The sequence below is a fragment of the Stegodyphus dumicola genome, chromosome 4 (assembly GCF_044657685.1).
Source record: "Stegodyphus dumicola isolate Sdum_Otavi_A_Nest chromosome 4, ASM4465768v1".
Lineage (NCBI taxonomy): Eukaryota > Metazoa > Arthropoda > Arachnida > Araneae > Eresidae > Stegodyphus > Stegodyphus dumicola.
In genome coordinates, this window is record NC_140771.1 from 48,362,067 (window position 1) to 48,374,215 (window position 12,149).

Below are 12,149 nucleotides of genomic sequence, written 5' to 3' on the forward strand. Positions count from 1 at the left end.
GTAAAGTTAAATTAAACTTAAATAATTCTTTTGTGCCATTGCTGCAAAGAATAAAATTTGAATTTAATAAGCATTCTTTATTCGTAAAAAGTAAATTTAAAAATAAATAAAAATTGAATTAAAATTATGAAATTTTAATTTTAAACAAATAAATGATTAATTATTGCTGTGAACTAATCTACAATATCATTTAAATTCTGAGAGCATATGTAAATAAGTGCAGGTATCAAAATCCATGAATAAAAATTCTCAACTCAATTTTTGGACAGGAAAATTTTAAAAAACTGGGAATTTAAATGGATTGCTAATTTAATTCACTAAAATTTGAAAATTTAAAATGAACTATTTAAACAGATACTGTAAGTAAAAATATTATTCATTAAAGTAAAGAAATTAAAGAAAACCAAACTATTAGAATTTGAAAGTAACATTTTGAAAAAAATGGAAATCAGAGAAACAAACTGGGAATTAGTGCTGAAAGCTGCTAGAGGAGGTGTAAAATTGAAATTCACAATTCTTATTCAGGATTTGGTATCTTTGTTTAAAAATAAATAAATAAGTTCTTCGATCTCATCCATCTATCTGTATTTATTTTATTTTTCTGGAGGGGAGCGCAGAGCTCCTGAAAAGTGCTTGTGGAGCCATTTTGGCACAGTTTGGGCTGCTTATTGAAAGTATATCTCTAAAAAAGAAATGTCTGGTCAAGTTAAAAAGGAAACAATATTCATGTGTTTGACGGTGGAAACAGTTTCTGTGTATGGTCTGTAGAGGAGTAGTCTCAGACTCAAACTGCATGTGGGCCGAATGCTCAGTCTGAAAGCCGCTGATGGGCCAGAACATTTTATTTAACAAAATTTAATAAATTTTGAATTTCACTTACTGATTATTTATCAAAGCATACATATATAATAATAATGTAAGGGGGAAATTGTAATTTCTATTTTCTATATGAAGTCTGAAGTTTGGTACCTGCAAGAAATTTCTTCTAGTTGCGTTTTGTAATTAAAATGTACTGACAGCTAAATATTAAATTTTAAACTTGCATTTACATATTTCAGATCATTCCAATATATTTAATGAACCACTATGTATATTAAATATTAAATTGAAATTTCATTATAGTGAAGTGCTACCAGCTGTTGGCTGGCGAACTAAATTTTTTACTAATTATCCCTTTTCCTTCAATAAGAATTGCACACATAGGCTGAGTCCATATCTTCTCTAAAACAATATCATTGTATATGCACTAAATATATAATTGAAATGCATTCGTTGGCCACGAGTTTGCTTCAATAGGGTATAATAGTCTTTGTATCATAAAAGGTTATAGCAGGATTCATAGACCCATAATTTATGGCTAAAATTTAGGGGGGGGAAGAAGGCATGTGACAAGATGAAAAATATGTTAAACACAAAATAAACCTGTTTTATGGGAAAATTGTCATTATTTTTTTATAATATTTATAAAATACTATGTTGAATTATCTGATTCTGATTCCAGAAGTTTTTTTCTTTTCTTCTTTATTTATTTCCATCTTTGCAGTTCAGAAGTGTGAAAAATTGTAAAAATAACTTAGTCTTGTCATACAGATAAGCATCTCTAGAAAAGGACTTCTCTATTAGTAACAAAATTGAAATTTTAAAAGGTTTATCTTCTATTTCACTTTGCACTGTGCTTAATTTCATTGAGTTTTTTCTAAGTATTCTCCATATTAAAATTACTGAAGAAATAAAGATCAGCAATTTTTTTCTGAGCATTTTAAAACTGTGTAGTATTTAGACTAACAAAAATCTTTAACTAAATCTGAAAAATCAAAGGGGTAAAAGTGTTGCAGAAAAAATTGATTAATAAGTATTAAAAAAATGGAGAAAATTAATACTGATCATATAAATCTTTAAAATATGTTTGACTATTATAAATGTAAAATATAAATGTTTCATCAAATTATATTTTCAGCTGATAGCCTTGCATGCTTTGCTGTAATCAAAAATAAACCTCAAAACTAACTTATATTTCAAAATTAATATTTTATTTAACTTTTAGAGAGCTGGTTTTTATTCTCGAATTTGTTTTATAGTTATCTTAAATATTAAATTGCATTTTACAATAATGCATAATTTTGTTTTAATTTTTGACAAGCATTAAAAGAGTAAGTTTTTTAATAGATGGTTGCTTTAATTTATTTAATTCCTATTTGCTGATGTGTCCTTAAATTTCATATAGGGAAATATACATATTCCCAGCCCACTTGAATTTTTATTGTTGTTAAAGACAGTTTATAATTTTATATGCAATAAAATGATGCATTAAATTTAGATAGCATGTTTTAAAAAGATTCATGTTATTAGAATTTATTTATGTATTGCTTTTTTATATGAATAATTACTATTTTATACAATAAACAGTGTAAAAATTTTTTCATGAATGGTTTTTTGGAGATCCACTATAAACCTTCTGGCAGGGGTTTTAAATAAAATTTTCATAAAAATATATAGAGTATTCAGCATATGAAAATAGTAATTCTCGACAAAAATTTGGAAAATATGTTAAGTTTAATATATTATAGAATAATAGTTTAATATACTATAGAAGTATCGACATCTAAATTGAGCTTTAAATTGTGTATAATGTTATGTAATATGTATTTTAAGATACTGAAAAATTTCTTATCTGTAAAAACTAATGATAAGCTGGATTCTTAATATTGTAAGGGTGTATTATCAAAATCGCAATAACAACCGGTTTCTTTCTAGTAATTTCTAGTAAAGTCCTGATGAGGAGAGACCTGTAGTTGCCCTCGAAATCAATTAGTATTTTAATAAATGTACACGAAATACAAGGTTGTTATTGCGATTTTGATTGTCACATTGGCGTGTTTCTCTTCTGTTTTAAGGTGTATTATTTTCAGTTAAATTATTCTTTTTTAACTTTTAGGATATTTTTTCCTTTCTTTCTCTCTCTCTTCCCCCTCCCCCGAATGTAAATGTTTCTATCACTTGTAATTTGAAGTTTTCAGATCGTATTTTTTTCACATGTTCCAGCAAAATCCTGGTTATGTGCTTTAGCTTCGTTGATAATATAACTTGTGTGATTATTATCTTGTGCATTTTTGTCTTGGTTTGTGGTTCGATATCAGTGTAATTGTTTTTCTTATAAATTTCATTATAAAAGTACTTTGATATGTTTTTATATGTTTCTTGTTATGGTTAAAATACATTGCTGTTCAAACAAATTATCATATCCAGAAAATGTTATCAAACTGACCTGAAATCTAGCATACAAGTTAGTTAGTTAACTGAAATTTAAATATAAAAAATATAAATATTTTAAATTTCAGTATGTGGATTATACGATGTACATGCATTTGAGGCTGAAATCTGATTCAGAGGATATAATACAGGGTGCTGTCAGTTTCATTCAAACTGTCTCTTTTTATAGATTACAGGTATTATGATTAATCAGTATTATATTCATGAGGTACTGGAATCTCAGAATTCTAGCATTTCTACAGAATCATTCTGGGGGGGGGGGGTACACTCCAAAAAGATGCTGCCAGCTACTGCCCACCTCGCATGCATTATTCAGTGTTTCTTACGTGACCATCAGTTGTCAACTCTTCCTTAGCCTGCATAGCTGGCTGATTTAGTTTCCATGAAATCTGAGAAGTATGCTTGCTTGAAGTTGACCCATATATCATCATGCACAGCAGTTGCTATAGAGTTGTGGATCTGTATTCCATTTGAATGGAGTAACATTCTACCAACAGCCGTTCAACATCCATATTAGTCATTACTATGTTATGCATGATTAGTTATATGTGCCAAAGAAAGGAAGAAATATAAGCATGTTTCTATTGACTTACAGTCTGTGTCGAAATTAATTTATGCCTTACATCATGTATATTCTTTGTAGGAAGTATCTTTATTGTAATTTATCTCTTTCCTGGTTTTGTAATTTCTCTGAATAATTGTGTATACATAGCCTTCATTTACTATGCCTATTTAAATGTTTTGTAGCTCTAAAACTATGTTTTTAATCCATATTGTCGTTAAAAAATAATTTTAAAATAAAATTGAATAATAAAATGAAATTTTGTTTTAGGTTATTGAAATTCTTAAGAGTGTTAATGGAAGTGGCATGGATTCACATGAAGATTCTAAAATTGGAAATATTGAATTAAATTCAGTAGCTGAATTTTGTAGAACACTTGGTGAAATTCCTACATATGGCATGTCTGGTAACAGAGATGAAGAAGCAGATGAAATGATGGTAAATTCATCATCAGTTTAGGAAATTATATTATTAAACTGATATAAATGTGAATTACATATTTTGTACATTTGAAATTGCTGATTAACAAGCTGCTAAATTAGCAACTTGTGCTAAAGATTTGTCAATGTTGAATTTTGGAAAACTAATTGGTTATATTAGTTTAGAAACAGATGAGGGGCAACATTTCATAGAATTGTTTTGGTTATGAAAAAAGTTCATATCAATTTCCAAAAGAAGAGTGATCTTTTGTTTTTTAATCGTCATTTAAAAGTTACATTTTTACAGAGTAAACCAACCACTGCAAAGAAAATTATGCTGTAATAAATTAATGCATATAATATACCTGTTATCAAATAATGTTATAATTTTTATTGTTCACATTGTCTAAAATTTTGTCCTTGGTGTATGCCTATTTCTGTGTATATCTAAGAAAGGGGATTAATGAACAATATGTGCTTCTAGAGACAGCTCAAACTTTTCCTTAGGGAGTTGCATTTTATAAAAATCCATTTTAGTGAATTACTGTACATTGTACGGTACAAAGTTTTTAATCCGGACTCGTTGGGACTTCGGTGATTCCAAATTATAGATCATCAATTTAAATCTGGTAAGATGGCATGCAGAAATTATAAAATTAAAAATATGAAACCGTAATTTATGAAATAAAGAGCAATTATGATTTAAAGGGTATCAAAATTTACAAAAAAAAAAGCTTAATATTTATTATTTGTTTACTTTATGAAACATTTCTTTCAATGTGCGCATGCGTAAAGCATACATTGTGCATAGTCGAAATTAGAAAATTGCAACCAGAAATCTATTTGATGTGTATTCATGATATTTATAATGACGAGGAATTTGATTTAAATCATATCAAAGACGGAGTACATCGAAATGAAGTACTGCATTTAGTAAGGAATTATAAGTCGAATAAAAACATCTGCCCTGAAGATAAGGATAGTGCTGACAGATCAACTTCCAGTTCATTGCGCACCGCGACGCCCGAAATTCCACTTTTTGTTTAAAGGACATCGAAACATGCTTTCACGTTGTAGATCCTTTCGCAGCTTCAGAATCGGAAACTCTTTTTGACATAATCGAGCTTCAGTTCGAGAGATCAAGCTTACTTTTTATAAAATTGCTCTAACAGTCTGCAAAAAATAATAAGCCGGATCCAATAGAAGATTAAGGAACAACGCAATCTGCAACATTAACTGAAGTAGATAATTAGATGATTTTAGCCTAGCTTATACCGTCTGTTATACATTAAATGTGCATGCGTAAATGTATTATGTGCATGCGTTAAGGTATTATGTGCATGCATAAACACATTATGCGTTTGCACATACGCAGAAAGTTTGTAGCTTTGAGGTCCGGATTATAGATCATTCTGAATTATGGACGTCCAGATTAAAGACTTTATACTGTATATCTGATAGGGGCTTTATATATTCCATTTGGTTCACAAGTAAATTTTGATGGCAATTGAGAACAGAGTAGCTAACATACTGAAATGCAATTATTGCTTTCTGAAATCTCTTCCCCCCCCCATTTGATAAAATAAGTCTATGCAGCATTTTTACTGTTTATATAAATTTTTTCAGACAAAATTCAGGAAAAAGTGAGCTGTTGGCTGCTCTGAGATATAATTTCATTTTAATATTGAATATTGTAATTTTTTTAAATACAACATATTAGTTAGTAAAGCTATTAAGTAAATAATTGTATCCACCATAAACAATTTAAACAGATCAGATTTTCAAATTAAGCTCAATATTTACTCACTTTTTTATTCATTTTGTGATAGTATAGGGCAGAGTGAATCAGTGCATTGGGTGAGCTGTAGGGTTAGCATTTCTCATCTAAATTTAGAATCTCTCATCTAGAATTCCACTGCATATGAAACTGAATTACATTGCATGATAGTTAGTAATTGGAAAGTCTCCTGAGTTCTCTCCTGAACAATGATTTGTGTTCTTTAATGTGTTGATGGTTTGGAAACACCAGAAACATAAATGTGCTTAAAAATCTTCAGATAAAGTAAACAGGGCTATGATTTCTGCATCTAGTCGGATGTCAGATTTACATCCCATCACAACCAGTCTCAATAACATAATTTTGCAGTGAGGTGCCACATTAGAGCTCCTTTTAGAGGTGTGCATTACATGTGTTTTCATTATATTTATCAATGATACCAGAAAAAGGTATGGATAGTGTTTTGCTATTACAGTGGATGCTGCTTAATGTGATCATAGCAAATGTTATCCTCTGAATACTATTGTCAAATTACTACCTAAACATGGGAAATAATTGGAACATTCAAAAACATGGAAAATACATCACTTATTCTGATTAACTATTCAGTTAGTGTTCAAATTATCATAAGATTAATTTTTCAAATCATGATTTTTTGAGGGGCTCTCTTCTAGTCAACCTTTTAAAATTAGGCAATAAAATGGCCTATTGTTTAGTCTGATGCAGATTTTGAATAACTCTGTTAATTTTGAGAATGATCAGGCTGAGGTCTCTCTCCTTCAGGCATGTTCCAGTGACTTTCTGAAACAAATTCAAACACCATTTCTAAAAATTGTAAATAGGAAATCAGGGAATTTCCTATAAATGCTGATATATAAAGGATGCCTTCTAAATATTAAGATTAGTGGATAGAGAAGTTAGCATCCATCAGATAATTTTTCAGAAATATTAGAAGCAGTTCGTATACAAACTTTTACATTACACTTGCAAATAATCCACTAGCAATGCCTTTTTCCTAGTTAAAATGCTATGAAAGTAAATATTTTTATGTTTTTACTTATATTAAAATTAGGTAATAATTTTAATTTAAGTATAAGTAAATATAACTTCTATTGTTAACTGAAAGCTATATCCCTTACCATTTACTGTTATCAAAATAGCTATGCACAAACATGATCACATTAAGCAGTGTCTACTGTATTTTTAAAATCAAGTCTGTGATATTTATAAATCATTCGGGACTAATTTCTTGTAATACTGGATGTATGAGGGGTGTTTGAAAATAAAAAAAACCAAACAAAAGAATATTTTCAGATTCTTATATGTATTTCTCTTTTTCCTACATAGTTGCCAAGTTTGTTTAAACACTTAACCATACCTTAGAACTAGATTTTGAATACCCTGTTAATAGAAGCTTGCTGCATGCTCCGTTAACCAAGAAGTCACGGTCGTTTTCACGTCTTAGACTAGACACTTCAGGAAATTCATTTGAAAGAGTGCTTATGGTGAAGTATATGTTCTCAAGAATTTTCACTTCAACTAAAGTCATATCGTCTGTGATCACAGATGAGCGACCAGAGCAGGAATCATCATGGACGTTGTCGCGGCCAACTTTAAAGTCTTTAACCGTTTTACGCACTTTTCTTTCACTCATGGCAGTTGCTCCATAAATTTCACAAATCTGCCAGTTAATGTCTGCAGTAAACAGGTTTCTTGCCGACAAAAAACGTATCACCGACCATACCTTGCACGGGCGGGCAATTTAGTAATCTTGAACATTTTAAAGACACAGAACAGCCCGTACAGGCCTATTCATCTGCAACTGAACAGCCTATTCATCTGCAACTGAGCACAGTTGTTTTCAAGGAATACTGGGGTATAACACAAGCGCTCGTTGCCATCCACACAACACATATTAGTGTATACAGCAAAATGAACCTTACTTTAAAAACATGCTATATATTTCTTCAGTTATCTCTACCATTGGAAATACTTAATTATAAGAATGAATTTCAAATGAGAAAGTGTTAATTGACACAGAATGTGATATTGCTAAAAATGCTAAAAGGATTGTTTATTTTATTCTATAATACTTTGCAACTACAGTGGACTCCCAGTTCATCCCCAGTTACCCAAAATCATGGTTAATCAGACAGCAGTTTTAAAAAATTACGCAGGAAAAAGGAATAACCCATAATGTAATTAATGAAAAAATGTTACTACTACAGTCAAAAGTCGTTAATCCGGACTCGTCGGGACTTCGGCGATTCCGGATTATCGATTTTTCCGGATTAGATCATCAGTTTAAATCTGGTAAGATGGCATGCAGAAATTATAAAATTAAAAATATGAAACCATAATTTATGAAATAAAGAACAATTATGATCTAAAGGGTATCAAAATTTACAAAAAAAAAAAAAAAGCTTAATATTTATTTGTTTACTTTATTAAACATTTCTTTCAATGTAAGTTGTTTAAGTTGCTTCGTTTTTTACGTGATAATACATTCTCTTTAATTCTATAAACAGACATAATTTCTTGTTCAGTTACAAAGTTTCGCTGTTCAAGTCCTATAATTGCTGTGTCTACCGACTAATTTGTCAATCGAAATTTTTTTGTTTTCAATAACCTCTGTCACTTTCTTCGCTGTCGGAAGCGAATTATAATGACGAGGAATTTGATTTAAATCATATCAAAGACGGAGTACATCGAGATGAAATACTACATTCAGTAAGGAATTATAAGCCAAATAAAATAAAAACATCTGCCCTGAAGATAAGGATAGTGCTGACAGATCAACTTCCAATTCATTGCGTGCCCGCCACGGTGTTAAAGATAAACAAAGTTTAGATAAACAAAGGATATGCCTTTATCCATTTTTTGCAGCAATTCCACTTTTTGTTTAATGAACTTCGAAATATAATTTCGCTTTGTAAATCCTTTACATATTAGTAAATATATATCAGAAATTCTATTTGACATAATCGAAAGTTCAAGCTTACTTTTATAAAATTGCTCTAACAGTTTGCAAAAAATAATAAGCTGGATCCAATTCGAAGATTAAGGAACAATGCAATCTGCAACATTAACTGAAATAGATAATTAGATAATTTTAGCTTACCTTATACTGTCCGTTATACATTAAACGCGCACTCATAAACGTATTTTGCGCACGTGCACAAGCACATTCGCAGCCGTAAAGGTCTTACCGTCAACGCGACGCATGCGCAGAAAGTTTGTAGCTTTGAGGTCCGGATTATGGGTGTCCGAATTAACGACTTTTGACTGTATTACTTATATTTTTATGCAATGGGCTGGCTTTCAAAATATCTGATCAAGACCACAACTGGAAACAAAAATAAATAATACTTTAAACAAAATTAGTATATCATATTTTACTTATTATTTCTTACAAATTTTGCAGCTTGAAGCCTGCGAGAAGGAAATATACACTGTACACTCTTCTGAGGAGAATAATTTCATTTGGTTACATAAATTAAATCAGCATCCATAACAAGAATAATTTATTTATATTACACTTAGTTTATTTTTGCAACATAGCCATTTGTTTTTGATGGATGGTTTAACAACATATATGTATTTCAAATTATGTATAATGAAATTACATATTCTTATGGATGAAATCAGTTTCTAAATACTGTGAAATCAGCAATTATCCTTGTCATTATCCCATGTATATTCTTTTCAGTTTCTCATACAAATTTTACTTTATTTTGTTGGTTTCTGAAGTTTCTTCAGTCATTCTGCAAGCTCCTGATCTATCCGATTTTGAATTGGATGCATATTTGAAGAAGAGGAGTCAAGGAATGAAATGAGAGGGATATTTTGGAATTATAATGAAGAAAATATTATTTATTCGTGACATTTTGGAGAACTTTGAAATTTCAAGCCCAAACCCATTATGTTTCGAGAGTTAATTTAGATCCTACCCCTTTTTTTTAATGCTAGGAAATATTAATTTTATTTCCTAACACTGTGTATTAAATTTTATATAATGGAATACTAATAGTTTTATTTATCAAACTACACTTTAAAATCTGCAGAGATCTTAAGAAAGTGTATCATAGAATGCTTTAAGAAAAGTTGAAAATATTACGTAATAAATAAACTGAAATCTGAAAAATAAAAATTTTGGATATTTTAATTATCATTTAAAAAAAATAGGTTCATATTTGTGGATTTCGTAGATAATTTTTTTTTTTTTTGTTTGTTTACATACATTTGTTACATGTATGATATATATTTTTGCATTGATTTGGTTTGACCTCTGGATTCTTATTGCTGATTCAGCTGCAAGATCTTGGCAGCTACATCTTCTATTTTTGTAATAATTATGAGAGAAATTGTGCCCACCAGAACATTAGTGCTAGGTTAGACATCATGTGAGAGGCTGTAGTAATTTGCAGCACAAATAATCTTTGAATAGCTCTTAGATAGAAATAGGTTCTTAGTTTTCTTGTATTCATTGAAAATGCCCATATGACTGCACCATACATTACCATTTTCGTTAGTTTTATTACATGGAGGTTAAGTTGCTTATCATTTATTACATATATATGTATTTACATTAAATATGTATTTACCATGCCCAACAGTGACTAAGTGAATAAGACTGCTGAATACTTGCTTCCCTCAGGTTCAATTCCCAACAAACAGGCTGGCTGCATGAAACATTGTGCGTGTGTCAGTATATACTTTAGAATGCATAATTTTTATTATTTTTCAGGACCTAGAACGGGAACTTATGGAAGAACGACAGAAACAAGAATTAGAAGCTCAAAATCGTGGTGCGTGGAATGAAGTAGATCTTGATGAAAAACCAGCTGAAATATCAGTTAGTTTGCTTTATTCTTACATTGTGCATGTCTGCAATTTGTGAATGAAATAATTTTGTAATTTTTATCTTAGCATATTGCTTTCTATAATTAAGTTTTATTTTAGGTAAGGGAAAATGAGCCAATTTTAGAAGAAGAACCCGATATAAGCTTAGGTGTGGCTGGAGCCCTGAAACTTGCAATGAAAAAAGGTGTGTATATCTTAAGATGTGTTTTTAGTTAAAATTTATCTCTTTTAGTTACTTTGTTGGTGCATTTTATTTTTCCGGAGAGTTATAATATAAAACTTGCTGAATAAGAATTAAATAATTTATTGGTGCATTTTATTTTTCCGAAGGGTTGTATTGTAACGAAATGTTCAGGTGCGGTAAGATAGCTTACCCGCAAAGCAGTTTTAGGGTTGCTACATTTGGCGAGAAATCGTCCATCTGGCGACAAAATTGGCGATATGCCATGGACTGATGGAGAACCTTCTGGAACGAATTCTTACCGGTTGAGCCCAGAATGTTCTCGAACACAAGCCGAAAGCTATATAAACCCTGCTGGTCCGCAGTCAGTTAGTGTGTGTCTCAGAGAGTGTGCCTCATCTAGCGAGCCCTGCGGAGTCGATCGAGTTGACAGCCGGGCAGCGAGTGCCGAGTGGGTCGTCGAGTTCACCAAAGGAGTCTCTTACTGTATCGCGGTTAGTGCATCATCAAGAGAGCGTGTTGAGCTCCAGGAATGACTAAACCAAAGAGTCGGGAGCCGTGCTCTGTGTGTCGTCGAGTGCATCGAGAATTGTAGCGTGGAGAGTCTCAAGAGTATGGGGAGTTCCGAGAACGACCGAGCAAAGTCGGGAGCTGTACTCTGGTGCTTTGCAGTGAAGCTGTCTCCACTGTGATAGCCTGATAACCTGAAGGCTGTGTCGCTGATCGTGTCAGCGTGTTTATAGTAATTCATCGACGACTGTAAAAGTGACTTGAAGCTGTCCTGATTAATATTGGCCAAATACAATACTTCATCAAGTGTCGTCGTTATTCACTCCAAATCCACATGAACTCCTTACGAATGTGAAGGAAGAAAATAACGTAACAACTGGTGTCAGAAGAAAAGAAAAATGCAACAATATAAAACTTGCTGAGTAAGAATTAAATAATTTATTTCAGAATAGAACTGTTTCCCATTTTATGAAACTAGAGCATTCATGTTAAATCTTTTATACATTGAAATGATATAAAATAAAGAATTTACATAAAATTTTTCTCGTGTCTCTAAAAAATATCTGT

General features: G+C 31.0%; 1 protein-coding gene across 1 annotated transcript in view; it reads left to right on the forward strand.

Moving 5' to 3' along the window:
- LOC118202097 (U4/U6.U5 tri-snRNP-associated protein 1) overlaps window positions 1-12,149 on the forward strand; it is a 102,632-nt gene that overhangs the window by 81,130 nt on the left and 9,353 nt on the right. Inside the window, exons 15-17 of the mRNA XM_035374251.2 lie at window positions 4,103-4,270; window positions 10,776-10,883; window positions 10,991-11,075. Coding sequence (XP_035230142.2) covers window positions 4,103-4,270; window positions 10,776-10,883; window positions 10,991-11,075 — 361 coding nt within the window. The remainder of the gene's footprint in view (window positions 1-4,102; window positions 4,271-10,775; window positions 10,884-10,990; window positions 11,076-12,149) is intronic.